The sequence below is a fragment of the Coloeus monedula genome (assembly GCF_965178545.1).
Source record: "Coloeus monedula genome assembly, chromosome: 6".
Classification (NCBI taxonomy): Eukaryota; Metazoa; Chordata; class Aves; order Passeriformes; family Corvidae; genus Coloeus; species Coloeus monedula.
Genome location: NC_138786.1, coordinates 7,542,664 through 7,567,499, shown reverse-complemented (window position 1 = coordinate 7,567,499; position 24,836 = coordinate 7,542,664). Strand labels below are relative to the sequence as shown.

The 24,836-nt window shown below is 39.1% G+C and overlaps 2 protein-coding genes across 3 annotated transcripts in view; one reads left to right on the top strand and one right to left on the bottom strand.

Moving 5' to 3' along the window:
- The window catches only part of ELP4 (elongator acetyltransferase complex subunit 4), a gene marked incomplete at its 5' end in the record, with an annotated part of 136,575 nt that extends 127,773 nt beyond the window's left edge, over window positions 1-8,802 (bottom strand). Inside the window, 2 exons of the mRNA XM_082282817.1 lie at window positions 3,227-3,262; window positions 8,649-8,802. Of these exons, the coding sequence (XP_082138943.1) occupies window positions 3,227-3,262; window positions 8,649-8,802 (190 nt within the window). The remainder of the gene's footprint in view (window positions 1-3,226; window positions 3,263-8,648) is intronic.
- A 130-nt stretch (window positions 8,803-8,932) lies between these two features.
- IMMP1L (inner mitochondrial membrane peptidase subunit 1) overlaps window positions 8,933-24,836 on the top strand; it is a 32,510-nt gene continuing 16,606 nt past the window's right edge. The window contains exons 1-4 of one of the 2 annotated variants that reach the window (XM_082284503.1): window positions 8,933-8,970; window positions 22,669-22,801; window positions 23,543-23,631; window positions 24,208-24,334. In XM_082284503.1, the coding sequence (XP_082140629.1) occupies window positions 22,697-22,801; window positions 23,543-23,631; window positions 24,208-24,334 (321 nt within the window). In that variant the 5' untranslated portion in view covers window positions 8,933-8,970; window positions 22,669-22,696. Of the gene's footprint in view, window positions 8,971-9,190; window positions 9,291-22,668; window positions 22,802-23,542; window positions 23,632-24,207; window positions 24,335-24,836 lie in introns of those variants that run through there. The other variant, XM_082284504.1, reaches the window with a different exon arrangement.

Sequence of the window (24,836 nt, the reverse complement as noted above, 5' to 3'; positions counted from 1 at the left end):
TGCAGAATGTGTTATATAAACAAGGTTTACATTTAAAAACAAAATAACATGCTCCTGGAAACTGTTCCTGGGCTGGCAAAACACACATACAGCAGTTTGAACTACATTGGAGAGGAGGGGCGAAGGAGTGTGCTGATTCTCCGTGTTTGTTTTGGAAACAGAGACTCTTCTGGAAAGCTGATCTTCTGCAGGAGGTTCAGATGAAAGCACGAGTGGTCTCACATTCCTACTGAACAAGCTGCTTTGATGGTGCTCCACATCAGAACGCTTCTTATAAACCCACTACTGTAACCATTTTTTAAAACTAAATTACTAGTTAAAATCCTAATTCTTGTTAGATGAACAAACCCCAGGAAGTTTCAAGCTGCTCTGGCAGGTAGGATCCTGCATGAGAATACCATGTGCTTCAACTCTCTAATTTTCATATAATTAAAACACTGTCAAAAAAATATACTGTAGAATTAAGTTCAACTGAAAATCACAATGCTCTTTATTATGAATTGAGTTTCAAAAACTTGTACACTTATATTTCAAACAATATTTTACAGTCTTATCAAGTAACCAGTGCCATCACTACATCTTCAGAACACAACAGTTAAAATAAATATTTTAATACCCTGAATCTACTATTATTTGGTTAAATTAACCAAGATAATGTGTCAAATAATGAAGATGAGCATTTAATTTGCAAAGGGAGCTAAGCTAAAAGTAATGCAATTTATTCTTGCCTTAGAGAATGTTGAAGGAAGGGGGAAGAATTTAACCTTTTTATAGCACTAGGAGTACAACACAGAAAGATCTTCCTAGGAGGTTTATCACTGACAGCTTCAATCCTGATAATATTAAGCTTGCCTAGACTAATCTCATGACAGAATTTCTTGGTATGCTGACAGGATATTCTAACAATGCCATTACAATGCTACCTGCACCAACTTTAAAAATTAGTCTCAAAATTTTTAGACTAATGAGTCATGAATAAATATAGTTCCTGCTTTAAGACCTTTTGTATATAATTATACGTTTCAAAATAACATATGGTAAGTCTCATTTGGGAAAAAAACCTAGTTTTCAGATCTAAAAGAGACATTCTCATTTGGGTTTCTGTCAAGCTAAATTTCATATCAGATCACAAATACACAACCAGCATAGGGGATAAGCAAATTAAAACCTACCACTGAATATGGCCAGATATGTACTCAGAGGAAACAAAGTTCAGGTAAAAATCTTTCCAGGAAAAATCTTCCATCAAGCCATCAGGATCCACAAGACTGTTTTTCACATCCACAACACCCTGTGGTGAAATATTCCACCACTTCTTTCATTTCATGACAATTTTCCTGCTAGTAGGTTCATTGAATGCCACCAAGTGTGTCTACTGGAAGGGGCAGTGAATATTGTAATGGGGAGACAAAATTAATCTAGTCTCACAATCTCTGATTTATGTAAAATATAATCGGTTCTAACTTTTTTTTTCTTCTTCCCTTATCACGGCAAGATTGCAGCTCTTCTCAAACTGAAAATGGTTGGAATTAGGTAATGTCAGTTATTTTTCCTGGCAAGCAACTATTCAAATTAATCTGCACCACACCATACACTAATTTATATACTTTATGTAAAAATCAACGTTTTCTAAGATTCAGTCGCACATCAATAACTGTCTCTAATGGATAAAATGCAGAAAAAACCCCCTAGCCTTAAAATAACAACAAGTCATAGTGAGAGCAATTATCTTGCTCAGGGGCAAAGCTGTTCGGCTCTAGTGCAGGTTACATGGGCCCTATACCAACAGAGGGAAACAACTGGCATAATTCCAATAGTGGCTAAGAAAGATTTCAAATAAGTTTTCCCAAATCTCACTGTTGTTCTTTAGTGTTAAGACCAATTTTTGAATTGTAACAATTCAAAATATGTAGCCAAAATTCTGGATACAAATTCAGTCTCCCAAGCGATGGCTGTCTTTCCACAGGGAAAGTAAACACAGATAAAATATTAGGACCACAACGTTTTCATCCCTTTAAGAAAATGAATGAAAATTACTGATTAAATCTGTCTCAAGGCTGAAAAGCCACACTCTGAAGAGCTGCTATTGGTGCCTATTACTAGAGACATGACCTTTTTGCCTTTGCATAAATTTCATGCCAAAGAATTCTAAACAGTATTACTAGAAATACTTCCAAGTGACCAGGAGACTCAACTTCTTGGAAGTGAAGAGCCTACTTCAGAACATCAGGAGGGGTATAATGGGAAAGATTTTTCTCTCCCTTGTCCAGCTGAGTGATAGAGCAGCTTGATGGGCATCTGGTGTCTAGTCAAGGTCAATCCATCACAATCCTTGTTTTCTTTTGAGCCATAGCTCAAGGCCTGCCATCCAGTGTCTGCTCCAGCAGCACCCAAAACCAGAAGCTGTATTTTACAATCTTCCAGTTCTTTCTCTCCTTCAGTGTCCTCTACCAGCTCTCACAAACTCTAATGGTCCCAACACTTCACCAGCCAGCTCTTAAAACACTCTACAGACCTAATTTTGAAACCACCCAAATCACCCAGGCATGTGTCAGTCTGCTCTGTCCCTAGGCAAGGCTGAAATCTAGTCACTGTTCTCAATTATGAGAGTCAGGAGATTCCAGTGCTCCTTCTGGATGAAGATTAATACAAGAATTCTTCATTTTTTCTGCTGGTTTTGTGTCAACTCAATCAGAGAGGAAAGCTGGGCACCTCAGCTGCAATGGAGACATGGTCCCCTCACCCACACCCTGACAGAAAGCAGGCTTCATCACCTTTCTCTCAGCTGATTCTAGCAGCCAAGAGATTACAAGATTCTGCATTGCACATCTTCCTCAGATAGCCAAACTTGTGATGATAAACAGTCTGAATCTAACAGCAGTTTACAAAATCTTAATCAGCTTGTGTATTTTGCTAATAAGTCCTGAAATGTGCTCAACTTGAATAATAATAAAACCTGAAATGTGCCCTGCCTTCAAACAGAATTCTGGGGTACTCTTTGTGGGTGCTCAAGCCTGTCTAAAATTAAGTTTTTGATTCACCTCCAGTAATTCTTGAGATAGACAATAGTCCATTCTGTAGGCTAGACAAACTGAAGGAACCTGAGAGTTATACTTTCTTAAAATCTGACTCAAAAAACTGTGAAAAGAGAGGTTGTTTAATGAATACAATAAAGAGTGAAACGCTTCAGAATATGGCTTTAAATATCTATATATTCTATACTAACCAAGAAGAAGAAGGGTTCCAACAGCTACGCCTCCACCTGGAAACAAAACAAAATGAAGAACAAAGTAAGACTACATTTTAATACTATGTTAGAGAACAATTAACTTTTCTTAGTCTATAAGTCAAAGAAAGGTGATAACGGGGAATTTAAAAATATAAAAGTGAACAACATTTTAATTACCTTTGCAATACTTACTACAATTCTCTATTATGAAATAATTATACATTACATGTAATTATATACTGCACATTACAATTACTTTCACAATATACTGTACTATCATCCTTGTGGTAAAAAGATCCAGCAGAGCTCTATGCAACCACACTCAAGTACTACAGTGGCGATGTATGGTCTGAGCCAGCAGATTTTTACTGAGATGACTCAAGCAAGTAAACAGTCTCCAAATTAAATTAATATTAATCACTATCACATGATGTTCCTTTGTATCAAGAAGGATGTAAGCAAACTGACCTACTAATATTTTAGTAGATTTTAGCAAATTCCCACCCAAGTCTTCGAGGCAAAATCCTGGCTCCACTGCTTTTTATGTTACTGCTGAAAACTGACACAGAAGCAAGACAGGTAGGACTTCACCCAGTGAAACCTGGACTGACAGATCATACACGTCACAACACATACTATGAGAAAATATACACTGTTGAAGACATTAACGTCTTTTATAGTAGGTCTTGGACATAATAACAACTCCATGAATTCCTTTACAAAGACAGCAAAAGAAGAACTCGTGTTTTATTTTAGGGAAAGAGTACGCTGGTTTATAATCTGAATTCCAAGAATTGCAATAGTGGAATAACCTGACATCAGACTATTTTGTTTAAGAATTACATAAGACTGTGACAGGAAAGCTAAACCTCCCTGGAAGTGTTCAGATGGCCATATGCAAGTAGCCTACTGAAGTGTTTTGCATGGAAACTGCAGGATGTCGTCTGCAATTTTGTACTGATTTAAAAGCAAGTTAGGAGCAAACTGAATCCCATCAGCACAGTATCCAAAGCTCCAGAAGTCAGTTCTGGACTGCACAGATGGACTCTAGTGAACAGGATCTTTCATTTTATACACTTTAAGAGCTTGTTAAACTTCACTAGAAACTGATTCCAGTATGAGTTGGATCAACTTCTTAATCTTTAGCTCTGCTAGTGGGACCACAAACGTCTGCAGTACCTGTAATATTGACATATACCCAGAAGGAAGAGAAAAAACAAACTGCTCTCCTGTAGGCCAAAAAGAGCTAATATTGCCACATAACAGCACCTGAATTAAAACCAGAACAGGATCGCTTTGCCATCATGCCATGATGCACCACAATTTGAGCAGTACATGGCAGTGAAAGTGTTGTCAGCTACTAATTTCATAGTTAAAGAGAAGCAGATGTTTCAAGTTAAACTCCTGAGTCAAAATGTACAAATGCCTCAGTATCTACAGCAATCTTACCAGGTAATCAAGCACTTCCTAGACATTTAAAAAAACCCAAACTATTTTAACTGCTGTTTATCAGAAAGTTGGAATCACTCATGGAATCCCCATGTTCTAAACCAATGATTTTTGTTCCACTTATTTATTCAGGAGATAAATGTAAATGACCTCAGAAGATGTACTACAGGGGAAAGGAAAAAAAAAAGACCAAAATCTGAAATCATACTGATGTTTGATACAAAGTATGCTTCTGATATTCACTGCATTTAATTGTTCAGGGAGACAGAACTCATGGGTCACTAACAACAGTTGTTTAAAATTAGCACACGCTCTACACAGCCCATAGTAAAGAATAGCTCCAAATTTTGAGATTTTACTAAATCCTAGGTTGACATAGAAAATACGATTAAAGCAGCCGTAAGTATTGTATTAGCTCATGGCAAAAAGGACTTAAAAACCTTGGTTATAAGAAAGTTCACTTGTAGCCATGACAGAAGTAGTGTCTCTTCTGCTTTTACAGTGCTTGTACAAGAGAGAATCTGTTTGTCAAACGGTGCAGCCAAAATTCTCTCAAGCTGTATTTTCAGATTATCAATGGTACTGTTTCTACAAGCCAGAGCTGCGACATATGTACACATACCCTGGTTGCTAAAGGCAAACTCAGGTCAGAGAATTGTCTTTACATTATCAGATGTAGTAAGTGGTTTGAACAAGTGTGTTCTATTAGAGGGAATGCAAAACTATTGCAGTTACCATGGTTACATATTCATATTACAATGAGCCATAATACTAGTAAATTAAACAAAAGACAGACAACAGGAAAAAAACAGCAGGAATGCTGATGGAATCAAAAGGAGAGGCAAAATCTTTACGTTTCCCAAGAAAGCTACTGTGAACTTGTTATTCTTCCTAATTTCACTATTTGAATTTTTCTTGATCAGTATCTAAGGCAGTAGTGTATATAAACATCTAAGCAAGACTTGTAACTATCCACATTGCTACTTCCAGCAAAGAGATTTAAGATCTTATCGACAGAAGCACAACAAACTTTGCAAGTTGAGAATTGTCCAGATTGTTTTCAAAGCATATCCCTGACCTTTTTTCAAGCAGCCTGAAACAAAACATTCAATACCAGGCATGTGATGGTTGTACTACACAATAGTTGCAGCTCATTACAGAGAACTGCTCTGGCACAAATCAGGCATATATGGTCCATAAACCCTGAAAGTAAACTTGAACATAAAGTCTGGAAGTGCAGAGTGCCCCAATAGTAACACAGCATTTGAAATACAGCACTTATCTACCACTTCTCTTGCAAAGGAAATGCACTTCTTTAGAGCGACCAACAACAATGCAACAATCAGCCAGCAGCTGTAGGGTGAAAGAAACTCCTTGTATTCTCTGCCTTTTCCTCTCTTCAGAAGCTCCTCATTAGACCTGTGTGTGATAACACCATGCTTTCCCTTACTCATAAGCTGTATCTTCACGTCTGGCAAATAATTCTGTATCCGGGCTACAGATTCTGAACAAAGCAAACTTAAATTCAAGCCCAAGCAAGAAATCTAGAAGACTGCCTGGTAACTGTTAAAAAATATGTCTATGAAAATACCAGACTAAAAGAGTTCCCAGTAACTTTCATTGGGAATTTATACAAAAAAAAAAGGATTGTCCTCAGTTTCTGGACAATCAAAGTTAAATATTTTTACAGTCAATTATTTAATGGCTAGTGGGCAAGACAAAAGAAGAAAAGTAACAGCATTCTTTAAGAAACACATAAACAGCATTTTGCAACACAATTATGAAGCAGTTCCACACACAGAAAAAGGACACAAAGCAGACCAAGTCAACACTTGTAGAGTCACCAGCACAGTGGGCTGCATCATCAGAGGCTCCGCCACATGCGCAAAGGATGTTCCCCTTTACTCAGCACTCACTAGATCGCACCTGGAACACGAGGTCCAGATGACTTTGAGCCCCTCAGTTCAAGAAAGAATAAAGATAAACTGAAGTGAGTCCACGGAGGGGAATGAAAATGGGGGAAATTATTCAAGAGAAGTGGCTGAAGGAAGTGGCTTGCTCAGCCTGGAGAAGAGAGGAAAACCCAAAAGCCATGGGCTGGTACCCAAGAGAAGCTACTGACAGACAGCTGAGTTCTTTACTGAGGTGCAGTGAGAGGGCAACAAACAACAAATGGGAGCTGAAACAGGAGAGATTCCCAGTGGATGCAAGGAAAAAGAAAATTCCCTACAAATATAATTAAGCATTGGACTGGGTTATCCTGAGATGCTGCAAAATCTCTATCATTGCAAATTTTCAAGACTCCACTTGACAAAGCCCCGAGCAAGCAACTCTGAATTCAGTGCTGAGCCCCTTTAAGGCTGCAGAGGACGAATTCCTGAGATCCCTCCTCAGTCTTCAGAATCAGTGATTCTGTACAGGTTCACCTAGCTGGAGCTCTGTTCCAACAATGACTAATACCTGGCAGCAGTGGAAACTTTATTATAGTCAGCATGCCTAGCAGGAGTCTTTCCCGGCCTCCCCACTCAGCCTCCAAAAATCAGTGACTTAAGGGCTAGGAGGTTACCCAAGGTTTAACATAGGAACATAGAATCCAGGTTTTCAGAGATGTCACAACCCAAAAAACATCTAAAAGTATTTTCAAAAGTTGCTGTTCCTAAGGGCAAGGAATTTCCTTCATGTTCAAGTATAAATATTAGTAAGCTCAGGAAATGATTAAATATTTAAAATACAAGGAAAATGTAGAAGAGATCCTGAGTTTATTGGAAGCGTCCTCAGTTTCCATAACAAACCACTAATTTTGTTAGCAGGTGCCTAGTATTTTAGGAGACTGCCACCACGGGAGCTATCTACATCCTCTGAGCCATGCTGTGCAAAATCCACTGTTTCTAAAAAGAAATATGAACTGGAATATTTAATGCAAATCTTCTTTTCATGCAATTAAAAGGCTTCACAAATTACACTCATTAATGAAATATTTCTCTCTGAAGCAGGAAGAGCTTTCTCCACAATGACTCTAATCCCTGATGAAAGCGCAGACACACACAAAAAGGTGATACACAGGCTGCAAAATGTTCTTTATACAATGGATTCAACTTTTATATTATCATTACTCATATGGAATATCCTTAGAGAGAAAAGTGGTGCATTCTGTGTATTCCAAGGATGAATGAATAAAATCAGACCATTCTCACCTAGAACTCTCATGCATGTACACTAAAGATGCATTGCAACTGTGTGAAGAGTTAAAGGATCACACAGCCCTGGTGCATACAGATAAACCACGCTGTTTATACCAGCAAAATGAATTAGTTCCCAATCCACGTGGAAGTGCCAGTTCATGCCACCGATAACACAGCAACAGTCACAACAGATGAGTCCACGGGACCATCTCACACCCTGACACTGACAGCAGGCAAAGGCAGATCCACAGGTAGTAAAAACAGCGTCACACCAGTGCAACTTATCTTAGTGGGGCACTTTAATGATGTACCTGTGGCAAGCAAGACAGAAAAGACACACTGAGAATCCCAACACATTCCAACCACTGCCCCACCAGAGAACCCGAACTACCCGGCGTTCAGGCACGCGTTAATCCAGCACACATGGTTTTCCAAGCCGAAACCCTCCCAGCCCTCCCCGTGACAGTGTGAAACGCGCCAGCAATGTGCTGCCAAGTCAATTTACGGAGCAGGTCTGCACTCCAGCAAGGCTGCTCAGAGCGATGGCCGTGCACTGCACACGGCGATCCGCACCTCCGCAAGCTCAAGGCGGGAAACACATCCTGCCTTGCCCCGTCCTCCTTCCCCCTCCCAGCCTCCCCCCAATCCCAGGGACTGTGGGGAGGAAGGAAAAGCCTGCGGGAGCAGCCGCGGGGTTACGGGAGGCGAGGGCAGGCAGGGCCTGGCAAAGGGGAGGGCGGCGGGGCGGAGGGGGGGCAGCACCGAGTCCCAGTCCCGCTCCCACCAACCTAGAACACAGTCCAGGGAGGGCAGCCCGCTGGAGAGCAGCAGCTGCCCGTGGCGCACCGAGGGCCGAGTGCCCGGGACGGCGGGCGGGCGGGGGCCGGCCCCGGGCCTGCGCTGGAAGCTGGTGCAGCCCCGCGCCCCGCCGGCCGCCGCCATGTCGGGGCCGGGCAGAGACCGCGGCCGGGCGCGCCGGGAGGGCCGGGCCCGCGCTCCGCCAATGGGAGAGCGGCTAGGGGAACCCCCGCCCAATAGGAGCCCGCGTTGTTGGCACGTGCCGGGCCGGCGGGCGGGGAAGGGCTGAGGCGCCCGGCAGCGAGCGGGGAGGTGAGAGCGGCGCCGGGGGTGCGGATGGGCTGGGGCAGCTCGGGGGCACCGCAGCTTTGTCTGGGGCAGCTGGGGGGCACCGCAGCTTTGTCTGGGGCTGAGGGGACCGGCAGCGGGCACGGACCGGTGGGGGGAGTGTGGCGCGGGTGCTGCGGAGGGGACACCCCCCTGGTTCCGCAGATGCCCGAGGTGTCCGTAGGGCCGGGAGCGCAGCGGGCCGGGAGCGGACAGGCTCGCCTGGCGCCGCACTGGCGGCATCAGACCCTGGAAGGGAAAAGTACTTGTAAAACGTATTTACGTAGCTGCGTGTAACATAATATGTGAGTATTCTTGGGGTCCCTGTCTTGTTTGTACATGGCCGCGAACCTGTAGTAAGTGTGTGGTTTAATACCTTAATTCGGGAGCAAGATCTTGCATCAGTGTGATGGCCCTGGACCAAGACGTGTGGTAGAAAAAGTTGGACATTAAAATGCTTTGACAAATTCTAGTATGCTTGCTTTGTCAGTCAACGCTTTCTGTTTTGGTAGTCTGAAGGCAAGGGAAGCCCCTCTCAGAACAGCCACTATCACAAGTATTTTTATATTTGTTTTTCATCTTTTGGTGACTCAGATGCATCCCAAGCTACTTGAAGACATTTGTACACAGCAGAATATAAAAACGAAGCTTTAGCCACTACATCCCTCACTCTCACACTTTAATTTCAATGAATAATGTTTACTGTCATTCTAAGCCAAAATTTTGAGCACCTGTTGTTCTTGAGTCTCTTCTTAATTGAGGGGAAAAAAATCCTCATGTTAAATATGAGCAGCATGAAAGAGCAACAATATGTGGGCAGTTCTGAACCTCAGAGTTTTTCCTTCATATCCAATTCAAGCATGAAGCTTCAGTATTATGTTTCCCTAGCTGATGAAATGGCTTTTTTTTTTGCTGCTGGCCAAGCTTCTTTACTTGTTAAGCAGTGGACAGTTTTAGATCTTCTATCAGAAGTGTCAAGAGGTTGTCATAATGTCCTGTATTTGCTGGTAAATTGTAAAATACTGAATAATGTTTAATTTTAAATATAGATTATTGTTTAATGAAAGTTAGAAGTATCTGTCTGTAGAGGAGAAAATCAAAGGACATTTGAAAACATGGCAAGAAATAAATATAGCTGTTTAATTTCATTTCTGTAATACATGACCAATGAGTTGTGAATATCTGGAATAGGAAAGGCTAGCAAAATAAAGACCCAAACATAATTCACAATTCTTTTAAAATAATTTGGGAATCTGGTTTTGTCAGTGGGATCCTGTGGTGTAAATTCTGTATAACTGAGTGAGGAGGCTGAAACATAGAGAGAGGTCTTCACTTTTAGAATATCACAGTAAACTCTGCCACTGTACTGTCATCCTGGAGCCCAAACCCCTAAATATTTCAGGTATGAGTGCTTGCAGGTGTGTGTAACACTTCACAATTGCAGGATATCTGTTGGAGACCTTTGTTGTAGAAGCTCATAACCCAGTAAGGATATCTTTGGTAAGTCACTACTTACCTGTCAGAATCAAGTGATAAACTGCATGTACTCAGTCTCTGTGATGGTTTTTTCCCATTCCAAGCAGTACATTTTCTTTTCTTACTTCATTAACACAAAGTATTTCCTTGTTTGTTTTTTAAAAATTTTTAAAGTTCTTTTAAAATTACACTATTATAGGTTGTCTTAACTTCACAGGATAGGTGTAAACATACATCCAGGGCTGAGCCCTCTCTTTTGTTCTTTCATTTTTCATTACATGCCTGACATGTAAGGGTTTTTTTATACTTTACCTCATTTTCGTACAGGGCAGTTAAAATTGGAGGCTAAATAATTCTTTCTCTTTTTTTTCCCCCCTCTTTTCTATTGGAGCCCCACATAATGAAAGTATTTTGCAAATGGGAATGCTTGTGCCCCTACCAGTTTTAGTATTTCTTGGATAAAGTGCACGTTTGTGGGAAATCTCATTGGCTCAGGAACAGGTACAGTGGGTCAGGGCTGCAAAATAGGAAGTGTCACTTCCTTCTCTTCCTCTGTTTCCAGTCCAGCAAACCCTGGTGCTTATCAGTTCCCTGCTTGAGCTGATTGAGTCACTAACCTGACTTGGAACTGTCTAACGACTTTCTTAATAGCCGTATTTGGGTCATCCTGCCGAGCTGATGCTGTATGGAAAAGGGCAGAAAACACACAGTGGGGAGGGGCAGCCGAACCTTCCAGCTCTTGCTAGCTGTGAACTTTGTAGCTATTTCAGAATCATGTATTTTTAAAAAAAGTGATATTTTTGTTACAATTTTTTTTGGTAGACATCCTTCCAAATGTAGAGAAACCGTGTCTTACATTGTAACTTACAACAAGACAGACTGTTTCATATATAACCAAAATAATGGAGAAGTGGATATAATTTTTTCAGTACAAGAACTGAACTTCTAAAATATGGCAGTAGTTCTGTTTGTGATGTTCATTTTTCCTCTCTCACATTTTAACATGATGGGTGCAGTTAAATTCCTACTGATTTAGAAAGCGAGTGGAAATGATCTGTTTTTCAATAGGTGGGGTTTTTTTTCAAATTTTAGCATTTTAATACAATAAAGCTTTCCAAGTGAATATATGCTTATGAAAATACTGCTTACAACATCTGACTTTACCTGTATTTCAGACAAATAGAGAAGGAACTAATTTAATGGAAGTTTAATTTCATATTTATTTTTAGTTAATTATTTTTAAATCAATGATGCTTCATTTTTAGGAAAAATAATAGCTTTTTCACTCTTTTTGAATGATACTGAAGTTTTGCTTATATTCACATGTCCAGTTTTGAAAGGTGAATTTTCAGTCATTGGAGAAGATCCCACTAGGATCTGCTATCTGGCAGAAATCAAGACCACAGGAATTGTAATTCTGGACATTACCCTAAAAACCCCTCATCCTCAAATGCACATTATGAGGTAGATAAGTCCTACTATTTCTGCTCTAGGGGTGGAGTGGAAATGCAGAGAAACTAAGGAATGTGGAAATGATTTAAAGTGATCAGGAAGTGCCTTAGGAAGCTGTTTCTTGTCAGCTGAGCTGTGGCAATGGACAGTTGTATCAGTTCATACTCAGCTCATTGGAGAATGGAGAGGTTTAAACATTTGTGTCTATATTGGGATGTCTTAAACTGTAGAATAATCAACTTTCCTTCCTCGCAGCTCACATGTTGTCATGTAGACCTGGTCAAATGGTGATGTCAGTTTTAACTGCAAATCCTAACTGTGCTATGGAGAAATCAAGCTCTCTGTTTTCCTCTTCTTGTACACTTGCTGGTCCAATTCAGCTACTTGTCTATGCAAAATGAAGATTCTAAAATGGATTAAGAGGATTTGGGGTGAAAATTCACTAAGGAAAAAAAGATGGAGGGAATACAATGGTGAGTGAGAGAGCAATCGGAACATCTGGGAAAAGGTTATGGTTTGGAATTTGATCTGCAAGGACGTTTGACATTTCTCTTCAAAAGCTGTAGCCTACAGATTTGGGGAAAATCCTGCTGTCCCCAGAATAGCAGCCCTTGAAGTGTGCTTTGGATATTTGTGGCTGATAAGAGGAGCACAGTTGCCATGGCCTCTCTTTACCACGTGGGTTACCCGTGTAGGCTCGTGGGACCTCCAGTTAACGCCAGCAGCATTGTGTGGGCAGTGTTTCTCAACAACATGGTGCTATTGATGTATGTGTTCTGTTATCTTTGGTTTCAAATTACTGGTTTTGCTAGGTTTTAATTGTGCCTTACAAGATTCATGTATGCTCTTGTCCTTCTGTGACAATGAACAAAACGCTGTTCGTTTTGGAATAAAACACCAGTCCATTTTATTTCAAACCCATGTGTCTGCCCGACCAGTTTTCAGTGATGTTTTTCTGTTGGATTTATGTGTGGGATAGAGAACTATAAAAACCACGTCCTAGTGGCAGTTTTAATTAGTAATCTTATTAGTGTTTGCTGTTACATCGCCAGGCTGCTTTGCTCATCATTTGTGGAATGTGCTGGTATTAGACTGTACTGATTAAAGTTTTATAGTCACCAAATCAGATTAGCTACTGAGTCACCTGACTAGGCTGGGTTTGCAGTCATGTGACCCAGTGCCCTGCTGAGCTCCTGCTGCGAGCTGAAACAAGGTAGTTTGCTTTTGAGATGTTCTTAAGTATCTAACAGCATGGGTCGTGGATTATGGCTGCAAAGAAGATGGCTTCATTTTCCTGATCTTTGAACTGGCTAGAATGGGATAAGTTTGAAAGTGCAGGATCTTCAGGCCATGAGCCAACAACTGGAAAGAATGTTTAATCCTGGCAGCTCTGACACCAAAAGACCTGTTTTTTTCAGTGTGAAAAATCTTAAAGACTACTTATCCAGTCAGTCTGTGGCAAACGAAAGAATTAGTTGGAGTGTTTAGGACTTGCCAGTTGTATGATATTGTATAAAACATGATATGATCGTATTCAGAAAGCCTCTGGATGTTACCTAAATGCATCCTTGTGGGTATCCTGAGCAACAGGAAAAAAATTTAAACCCGTGTCAAATTTAAACAGCTCTTTAAAAATAGAAGTAAATTAAGAGACATGAGTTAAAGTAGTATGTGCTGAAGACAAGAAATTATTTTAAGAGTTATTTAATGTTTCTGTAATTTCAGAATTGTGCAGTATAATATTACAGAAACCTGTAGAACAATGATCTTGAAAATGAATCGTGAGTTTAACTTAGTGTTTTAATAAGCATCATACAGATTAGTGCTATATTTAATAGAGATTATTTTCCTTGTATTTATCATACTTCCTGGTGAGACCCACAAACATGGAACCTCAGGTTTCCAGTGTACTAGCCAATAATGTTTTCTGGTTATTGTCTTCCATAGATATTCCAGATAGGAATGCTAGCTTGATTTTTCAGCTACCACCCATGTGGAAGTAACTTCAGATAGCGGCGTATCCTCTAACAAGCAGTTTTGTCCCCTTTCATTGCCCGTCTTGGATTTATGAAGCACTCACTCTTCAGTCTGACAGAGACAGGGGAGCAGTGGTCGGGCTGGACTGAGTGTGGGTGTGTTAGAAGGAGCTGGGTAGCACTGGGAGTAGGGATGCACTTCCTGACCCAGGTCAGGATGCTGCTGCTTCTGTCTTTCCCAAGTAGTGATCTTGGTCAGAGGCTTCACAAAAGAGCACAACCCTCAGGTTTCTCTGAGGACAAGATCCTGCAGAGCCATCCGTACATTCACATGGATTCAGTGGACTTTCCTCTGCTTTCACAGCACTCTGGCCGTCCACAGGGTGTGGTGTGAACCAGGATGTGCCGCAGTAAATAATGCGGTAGAGATGTGTAACTCTACCTGGGCTGAGCACAGAGGGGATGCCTTGCCTGCTCTTCAAATAATATGATCAGAATGGTAAACTAATTAGGTCACTGAGAGGCAGATGAAGAAAACAGTCATTTTGGCCTTTAAGTAGTCAGGAATTAAAATTTAGATTTTTAGGTGAGTTATAAAGTTTGATAAAAGACAAGCAAGCAACCTAGTAAAACTCATTGTAAAGCCAGATTCACAACTGGCTACTTAGGGAAACTTAAATTGTTTCAAATTTGGAATAATGTTTTGGTGAAAAAAACCATCAGAAAGCACTGAATATCTGGCACTTTTTTAAAAGCCAGGCTGTATTTTAGCAAATTATCATTATTCTTTATCTCAGTGGATTCAGCTTCCATCTCCTACACTGAGTTTGCCAATTCCATGCTAGAATGCTGTATTTGTGAGAATCCCATTCAAGGAGCGTGTATCTGGGAGCAGGGCTGCCATTTTTTTCCCTCAGGTACTCTATTGCATTTTCTGAGAGATAATTTATTTTTATTCCTCTTACATATATTAACATTTAAAACTGCAGAAACTGAACCAGATTGAGGGAAACCAAACTGTTATCAAGGTCCTAGAACTAACAATCCTGTATCTGGTAACTGCAGAATAACTTGGTGTATTGCAAATGGGACAATTAAAAATTAAAAAAAAAGTAAAAACAAAGCCCCAAACCTGAGGTTGTGGTTGTTGCTGGAAACGTGAGCGTCACCAATTGTTTCGAAGTCCTGTCTTGGTTTTGTATGAAAAGAATAGATGTGTGTTATTTCATTGCAATGAGGGAGTAATTAATCTGAAGTTTTAGCCCTAACGCTTATTAGTACGTGTGTCTCTTCAGTAGCCATGTTTTCAGTATTTCCGTGATTTATAGCTGTGACTGTGTCCTTAGCAAAGGAATAAAGGTAATGGAGCTTGGTTTTTTACACCCATCTTTTATATTTCTGAGAAAATTGTTGCACATTCTTGGAGTTTCATGCTTCCACCTGTTCTCAGTTGTGCTTCCAGTGGTCCAAGAAGTGTGAAGCAGTGTTTGATCTTGGTGTTCTCGTGCTATTGCCAAGCCACAGTGATTTTTCTAATAGAATTTTTAACATTTCTGGCATGAAAGAGCTGGAATTCATAAACATTAAATTGTAGGAATATCATCAATTTTCTTAGCAACACAAAATATCTGTGAAAGGAGCTGTATGACCAGTCCCTGATTTTCCTTTTAGAAAAGCAATGTATTATGGAAGAAAGGGCAAGCTACATTCTGTATTTTTGGAACAAACCAAATGAGCAAATTTAGATGAAATAAAATCTGATCACTTATTAAAACCTAAATAGTTTTTAAGAAGGCAATTCAGGGAGACAGAATATTAGTGGAGTTATACAGTGATTATCTCTGTACTGTTTTTCTGTTTTACAAGTACTTATGTCCTCATTTGAAACTTATGTTTGGGGTGGATGTCTGTGGTAAAATAAGCCACACATAGGCCCTGCTTGGTGATGTGTTTGGTATCAGTGAGAGTGCAGGTTGTGGGGCTGGAGTGTGCTCCTGTCTTGCAGGTGCTCTGCACCTCAGCATAGAACCACTTGCTAAACTGGAGAAAGGCACCTCTACTTATTTGCTTCAGTAAGTAGTCAGTTTTCACATTTATTATTGTGTCAGCTGTATCTTTTACTTTAAACCATCAAATTAAATAATAGCTTATGCTGGCTTTCTATTATAGTTCACGCATTTAAAACCTGGAACTCAGATAAAAAGATAGTTTCAGAATAAATTCAGTATATTATTTATGAGTGGAGCAACACATTAGCATGGAGTTCACAATAGATCATATCGCTTTTATTCCATCTTACAAGCTTAGCAGCACAAACAGAATAATCAACATATTATTTGGCTGTCATCTGCTGAACAGAAACCAGAGATCACAAGGAGGTTTTCCCTAGCTGCAGTGATGGCCTTTTTGTTCCAAGCCCCCATCTGGGAGGGCCATGGTGTGTTATCATATGGAACGCGGGGTTTGCTGTAATCTGCTTAGCTGCACTGCAGTTTGAATCTTTATTCCATGTTTGTGTAATTTATAATTTTAATGAGACCATGGCTCTTGTGGGCTTTGAAATATATTAAAAGCTCTTTTGTGCATATGCTTTTGTTCTTGCTTAATAGGCTCAGTGTATTTAAAACTGATGAATTTTTATTCATGGATTTGGATGTCTGGGGATTAACTTAGACTGAATATCATTGCACTCATCTATTGATGTTTGGAACTTTTTTATACTTGTATCTCTAAGTGGAGAAGACCTTACAGAGGTTGTGTTTTACACGTAAACCATCTCAGAAATAACTAATAAAGTTTTATTGAGCAATGAGAAAAAATACTGATTACAGTTTATTTTCACTGCATAAACTCTCATGAAGTACCATTTTGCTCTGAAAAAAGTCCTTGAATCCACGTACATGTATGGATTTAGAACTTTGTAACTAAAAAGCCGTTTGGGCAGTCAACATTTTTGCAGAATAGTAACAGTGATAAGCACTTGGTTTGCATTTTTCTTCTGTTCTAACCTGAAAATGTAAATACTGAGCACTCTCTTGTCTCTGTTGCCTTTGTCCTGTTTTTTAACACATTTTTTAGTGCAGAGTGTGCATAAGCTATTTCCTTAGAAGGTGATGCTCATAACTGGGGAGTGTTGATGAACATACAGAAGGATTCTTCATTGCTGTTTTCTGACAGTGCTAAAACTGTTTTTTCGTTGTTGTTGTTTTTTGCTTTTGTATTTTTCATGTGTTTAATGGTTTGTTTATGGTTTAATTGTCTGTCAGGTTTGATTTACTGTTTGTTTGAAGATCTCAGACTGTGTGACTTCTGTGTTTTCTGTGTTCCTAAACCACTGCGGACTACTCTAATGATGGCATTCTCTCTGAGACCAACATTGGCAATAAGATGGAGACAACTGTATTTTTTCTAAATTGTCTTGCTGATGGTGTACTGAAATGTGGAGGGGTTTTGGGTTTTTGTTTGTGGTGTTTTTGTTGGGTTTGCTGGTTTTTATCAGCAAATCATCCTCTTTGTAATGACATTATATTTTAAGTAAAAAGCTTTTTTAGTTCTCAGTGCATAGGGGAGTTATTTACCCCTCTTCTATTCACTGCTTTGAGTAGTATTTCCAAAATCATGTTTCTACAAGATGTGTCAGCTGGGAAGTGCAGGGGACACATGAGCCATGGGCAACTTCAGGTTCTGTAGGGTTGTAGATTTTTAGTGCCTATTGTGAAAATTAGGCTTGTAACTCTTTGTCTTACTAAACTGAAATGAATTTTCAATGTTTATATGTCTGTGTCTCAAGAAAGTGAATATATTGAAATTTAAGATCAACACATTTAGTTATTTTACCCTTGTGACATAGGCATAGTACATTTTTCTCAGTTACCAGGAAGGTGACTGTGGTGTCTGCCAGACCTTTGGTGTTTGTCCTGACTTTGACCTTGTTGCAGAAGACTGTAAAGTGAATATTTTGGCATCCCTCAGAGACTCAGGCTTGCCGTACATGACCACGCCTTTGCTCAGCTATCTGTATTTCACTGTTCAGCAAAGAGGAGTGTGTGGAGCTGTAGAGGAGAAGCTTTGGAATGCATCTGGCCATTAAAACAGCATTTTATCCAGGGTTGTGGAAGTGTTAGGAGCTGCTTCCCAAAGGCAATAGAACTAGTGAGAAGTACCTGAAATCTGTGTTGAAAAATGATGGTAGTCTCTGTTTATTTAACACCAGCGAATTGTGTTATGTGTGTCATGTTTACAGGATTAATCTCCTTGTCAGCTTGAGATCAGTAGATGAAGGAGCTCTTGTTGGAGACAAACTGGCAGTGCCTAGTAGAGTAGTGTAAAAAAGTAATCTCTTCCAGAATATCACCAAGCTTGTTCAGATTTGCTGGACCAAGTCCAGTGTTTCTTCTAGAGTAAAGCAACAGCTGGAAATAAAAACCAAGTTCTGTCTGATCCCCAGCAGAGAGGGACCTTTTGAAAATTGTTCTTTGTTTTGCTTTAGGTGTTCAGAATCCTCAGATTGTAATTAGAATATTTAAAGCATTTGGTATATTGTGTATCTAATATGGGAAGAATCCTAGTAAACAAGATATACACCCTTTGCTCTTCTAGCACATGTAATGTCAATTTCATGCAGAGGTTTTAAAATAATAGTTTAATATGAACAACAGCTCAAACATAAATATTTAAATGGCCTACTCAGTGTGCAGTTTTTAATTTGGGTTTTTGGCTTTTTTTTTTTTTTAAAGTACTCTCAGAGTAACTCTGGGAAAGAGATGGTGCAAGTTAATGTGTAGAGAAATGTGTCTGGTTAGAAGTGGACAATGTTAGGAGAAGAGTTTCTGTTATGGAAGGAAAAACTGATAATCTCTCCCTACATAGTCAATGAAATTCCAGAATTGGGAAGCATTATACAAAGCAAATGCAACTGTAAATTTTTTATGAAAGTGAAAAATCTATTTAGTGTCAAGTCCAGTGATTTGTTTAGTCACACTGTCAGTGGCTGCAACTTCAATTTTCCTGTATTAAAAAATTCAGCACCATATGTTAAACTGTCTTACACAATGCCATTGGTTTTCTGGAAATGATAAATCTGCTCATTTATTTCCTAATTTTATTATGTACAGTTAATTGTAATCCAAGATTACAGCAAACAAGATGTTAATTTCTAGACAACCTATGTACATTTCCCTCAGAGTGAGTGTTACAGAAGCAAAGAGTAGAAAGAGAATACCATTTGTGCTATCCTCACAGGAGCTGTCAATAAAAGATGTAATAGGGGATTTAGGAATCTGGAAATGGCCAACTAATTTATGTGAATCTATTTTATTTCAGCTAGAAAGCCCAAGCTCTGTTTCGTCTGCACTGCATATTGCAGAGCACAGGCTGTCTATAGAAAACCAGGCGGCTGCATATGGATAGTCCCTTGATATCATTCACTTGCTGTGTAATCTTATTATGCAAAGTTCTAATCTTCACCTAGAATGAATGCCTCTGGGTCAGAATATAGTCATATCAGGGTTTTTGAGGTCATGTTTTGTGATCCTTAGCTTATTCTTCTAAGTAGAGCTGGGATTTAAAGAGTATTCCCCAGACACTAGCAGAGATAGACAGCAAAACCTGCTGCCTTTTTGGAAGACAAGACCAACATGAGGTCCCTGGTAGGATTAAACTTGATTTGTAGCTGTAGGATTTTTTAACAGATGTATTATTGGACAGGGAATAGGGGGCCACCAGCACAGCGAAATTGGATCACGATTGGCATTCTCAGGGAGTCCGCTGGCTGCTAAAACAGCAGCTGCATGTGGATTTGACTTCTTTCAGGTGAAGCGACTTCCAGTCATTTGGAAAGGATGGGATGAAAAGGAACCTTGGTGATAATTTTGATGTCTGCAAGATTTAGTACCAATGTAATGGGATTATCGGTAACACCTTCACTGCAGAAAAAGCCACCTGGTGCTATAACTGGCAGCAACTGAGAACTAATCCTTTCCCATCTCTTGGATGTCATTCATGAGGCTCAAAGTGATTTCTACCCTGCTAGCTGTGATTAATTTTATAAACAAACAAACAAAAAACCAAGTGATGAAAGCATAGGCTATGGAAGAAAAAGGGAACAGAAGATAATAGTAATTACATTTTGCATTTTATTTGCTGTGGGGGATAAACTATACAGTTCTGGTAAAATAACCAAATTGTGTTCTCTGTGATAAATATGGATGTGTGACCTTTTTTAACCAATGTCTACTTCAGTATAAATTTTTCAGCTACCTGCTATATGACAGTAGGTAGTACCTGGAAGTAATTACAACAGGTTTTAGGCCATTAGTTCTGCAATAAGGATGTTGATACAACAGAGCCATTAAGTTTTCAAGGGGCCCGTGACTTAAATAATTTGTTTTGTTGCGCTTAATGATCTTGTGTTCGATCTGGTGGAGTTGCCGGCTGATCGTACTTTGTATTAAAATTGTGTGATGTGGAAAACTGTTCAGCTGTTTACTTTCTTGGGAGCAACAAAATTACATTGTTTTAAAAATGTACTGATATGAAGTTCTCAGAGGAAACAATTATATTGTAATGACACTCCAGTTAATTATTTCTGTGTGGGTTTTTTTTAAATAAACTAGTTTTTTCTGGTGTTTTTTTTTACTGGACTTGCTCTTGCTGCAACCACTTATTAACTAGAAATTGTTACTTAAAACTACATGGAAACTTTTAGGATTGTAGTTATTCTGTGGAATGAATATTAGATGTCTAAAGATGAACCTTAACATTTAAAACACCTTGCCAATCCCCAGGAGGTACCTTGTCTGGGTCAGACTGTATAATCCAGGTATATATGTGCCTTCATTTGAAATTAACTTTCTTGAGTAATAGTCAAAAGCTTTTATATAAAGCTAAGAATTTTTTCGTTATTATCATAAAATCTGATAAGCTTGACCATTTAAAAAAAGTCCTTTGTACTACATTTATAAATGGGGATTGGTGAAATCCATGTCTTGGGAGTTAAGAATTTTATTTTAAGAGAACTGGGAACAAAATTTGAGAGCTCTTCACTCATATTCTGTCCTTGTGGTTAGTTTTTTACCATGAGAGCTCTAGCAGTAGGCAAAGCTCACTCTGAACCGTGGGTTTCCTTGAATAGCTCACAAATCTACTTGCAAACATCACAGGGAAACACATGTTCAGGGTAACTATCCCTAAGTTTGTGTCATCCAAAATCTGAAAGGAAGTCACTTGCAATCACTTTGAAACTTATTTTCTGAGCTGTATAGCAGTTGTTTGTAGTTTCATAATAAAAATATTTTAGTTACAATCTGACAGCTGTTGGCATGAGACGTTTGCATATTCTCTTGATGTTGTTACTGTTTATTTGTCCCAATTTGATCTGTGTACTCTGGGCATTGTAACGCATGGTTTATACAATTCCTTTTTACCTGCAATGCTCACGGGTGCCTAAATTCTCTACTGTCTTTATATATTAATACAAGGTTTCTGAATAGCATGGAGCAAAACTAGAGGATGCTTGTGCAGTACTTTTCTGTCTACCCGAACTGAGAAGCAATGTGACGCTTCCTTTCTAGCAGGTGCTGTTAAGAAGTATTGATGATGGACTTCTCTCAAAACATAGTTATGGTCATGCATTCGCACTAGTTGTGCAACTAACATTCATCTGCTGTCCCTCCACCTTCCTTTTATCACCTGTACCACATTTCTGGGCTCACAGTGTGTCTGGCCCTAAGAGTAAGGCATTGGTTGGTGCTTTTCATAGTGCACTAGGTTGGGAAGAGCCAGCCCCTTCTCTGCCTCTCCAGAATGAATTCTGCTGAAAGTGCACTCCCCTTCCAGAGGAGCTGTTTCAGTTCCTGCAGTGTGCTGGGTGCTGCTTTTGCTAAGGATACAATTCAAGACTTTTCTGTTTTCAATTGTATTTTGGGTCATTACTGTGAAAATGGTCAGATAATCTTATGAATGTTGAATCACAGCTTGGTTTAAGCTGTTCTAGTCCAGAGAAGTTTATGTAAATAAAAAAAGTACATCTTTTTTGGAACAAGGAAATGAACTTGGTAGAGAATATTTGCTCCCAATAATGGTTGTCTTTTGAATGTATTCAGGCAAAATTCCATTAAATTCTAGTGAGAGTTGTAAAAATAAAGATAGGCACTTTTAAAGTCCTGTCTTTAATTAACTAAATGTCATGAAAAATAAAAGGAGATGTCTTTATTTCATTTTGAAGTGGGCATATTTTACACAGCATTTTTCTCTTTTTTTTCTTTTTAACATAGTGCATTTGCTTATCAAACTATATTGGGACATCTTAATAGAAGAGGGAAATCTTGCAGTGGTTTTAGTTCATTATAGGGCAACACTGAGTTTAAGGGGAACAGGTTTCTTGCAGAATGTAGAACTTTCTTCAGTTACTTCAGTATATCTGTTTTCCACTTCCTTAAGATAAATATATGTAACCATCAAATTGGGTTAAGGAAATACTTTATTTGGATTACCATTGCCAGAATTGGATCTCCTAATCAGAGTTGACTTGAATATTTGGGGAAGGGGGTCAGAAAATGTTTACAGACTAATGTGCTGCAGAAGTTACACCACTGTGCTGCAGCTGAGAACAAAAAGACCTGATGCCTTATTTCTACAGGTACATCTGATTATTTGTTGGTTTCCTTACACTGTTGGTTTTTTTTTTTTAATCTTGTCCATCTGTTACACACAAAAGATAGGTTTGTAAATGTTAGATTGTTTGTTATCAAATAAATGATACTCTTCTGTTTTGCTGTAGAACCAGCTGAACAACGTACCACTGTAGGATGCTTCGCAATGTCCTAGGAAAAACCTTCCGATTTCTGGGGTACACTGTGCAATATGGCTGCATAGCACACTGTGCCTTTGAGTACCTTGGAGGAATTGTTGTGGTAACTCTTCATTTTCATGACATTTAAAAGAAGATAAAACTGTAATACTGAAATTGTTATGTGTGATGATGCCAATATTTCAGGTTTCTTAATTTTCTTTATTAAACACAATTTATGGGAAGCAGGTCCAGCCTTTATGAAAGTTATTTGTACTTTCAACATTCATGTTTTCTGATGTGTTATTGCTTGAGGCATCACTGAAGTCAATGGGAATTTCTGATTAAGCCTTTTGCAGAGAGTCTGTCCTTCAAGAAAGACTGGATTCACCAATAGGAAATTTTTTTTTTTTTCAGATTTCTGGGTGATTTATGCTCCCTGCCCCTCCTCCCCAGGTCCTTAACCTAGCAGATACTGCTGCTGGACATGAGGGAGTTTGGCTGTGAGCTGCTCTTGCAGCTTCTGTGGTGATTCTGTGTTACAGAGAAAGGGGTAAGCTGGCAGGGCTTTGAACACTGCTCCTAAAAATTTCCTAGAGATGGGGTGCTGAAATGAACCCATGAGGGCCCGTAGCACCTAGTGCACTTCAGGACCAATCCCAAGGAAATATGGAGCTGTAACAGAGTTAGAGGTGCTCTGGAGGCTCTCCTCAGCTTTTAAATGCATCACGTGTTGCCTTGGAGGAGCTCACTTCTAGTTCTCTACACCTTTTCTAATTTATCAGCATATCATTTAAATAAAAGTTTATTTTAGCTAAAAGTAGTTCGAAATAGTAATTTTTTCTCATTTATTTTTAATTTGCAGTGTTCTGGACCTTCAATGGAACCAACCATTCAAAACTCTGATATTGTCTTTTCGGAGAACCTTAGCCGCCACTTTTACTGCATTCGAAAGTACGCTCCTCTGTTGAGACCCGATCTGACATTCTGTTTGCCAGGGCTTGTCAATTCTGTCCTTTATTTTTTGTGTATTTTTCTGCTTCTAAATCGTAATTTTTCATTGTGTCTGATGGAAGTTAAAGTTACCAGCACATACAGCCCAGTGAACAATTTGGCAGAATTCAGTTTGGATTTAGTCTATTGTCACTTTCACAGCTTTTTCCAAAAAATAGAAAAAATCTTTTTTTTTTTTTCTCCCCATAAATGATTCTATTGAGTGAATGTAACTTCTTCTCTAAGCAGTTTGGTCTTGAAAACCAACTATGGGTATTACTGGCCCCAGGTTGTAGTCTTAAATGTTTCATAAATGATCTAAATAACAAAAATTCAGTCCACTTTTAACACTCCGTGAAATTACACCTGAGTAAAACTGAAGAAACCAAAATTGTACACAAGAATTTTCAGCACAAGGGACTATCTTAAATGTGTGTGAATATTTTTGGAGTAGACACATGGATGCCCATGTACTCAGCCAAATAGTTTGTAATTAGAGTTCTTCTGTTTGTTTTTGTTTCTGTTTTTTCCTCTCAGAGGAGATATTGTAATTGTGAAAAGCCCAAATGACCCCAAATCAAATATCTGTAAAAGAGTAATTGGCTTGGAAGGGGATAAAGTCTGCACAAGCAACCCTTCAGATTTCCTTAAGAGTCACAGCTATGTAAGTATTAGAGTTTCTTACTATGTAAATTAATGATTACTTAAGTAGGCCTGGTAGTCCGTAAAGGATTTGCAATATTTGAGGATCATCAGAAATCATAAATTATGACATCAATAAATTATTATTCTTGTATATGTACAGTAAAATGTTGTACTTTTAGATTGTGTGTGCCAAGCTGTCTTTCTCTGCCTTTTGTGTCTGTAGGAACTGTAGACAGATAATATTTTTGCTCTGCCCTTTGCTTAGTTCTTCTTCCTTGGAAGAATACTCTGAAATTCTCTGCATAAAGTGCAGTACAGATGACAGATGCAAGTGCTTTTTCAGGCAAAATTGTTCCGGTATTTCAAACACTAAGAAGTGAACATTTGACTCTGCAATAGTTTTGCAGATTTTCCTTTCAAAATTATACTTTAGTGTATCTCTATATTGCAATGTAGCATTATTTTAATGTTCCTGAATATGGTTGGAGAAGTAGCAATTCTCCTAACTTGGCCAAAAGGTC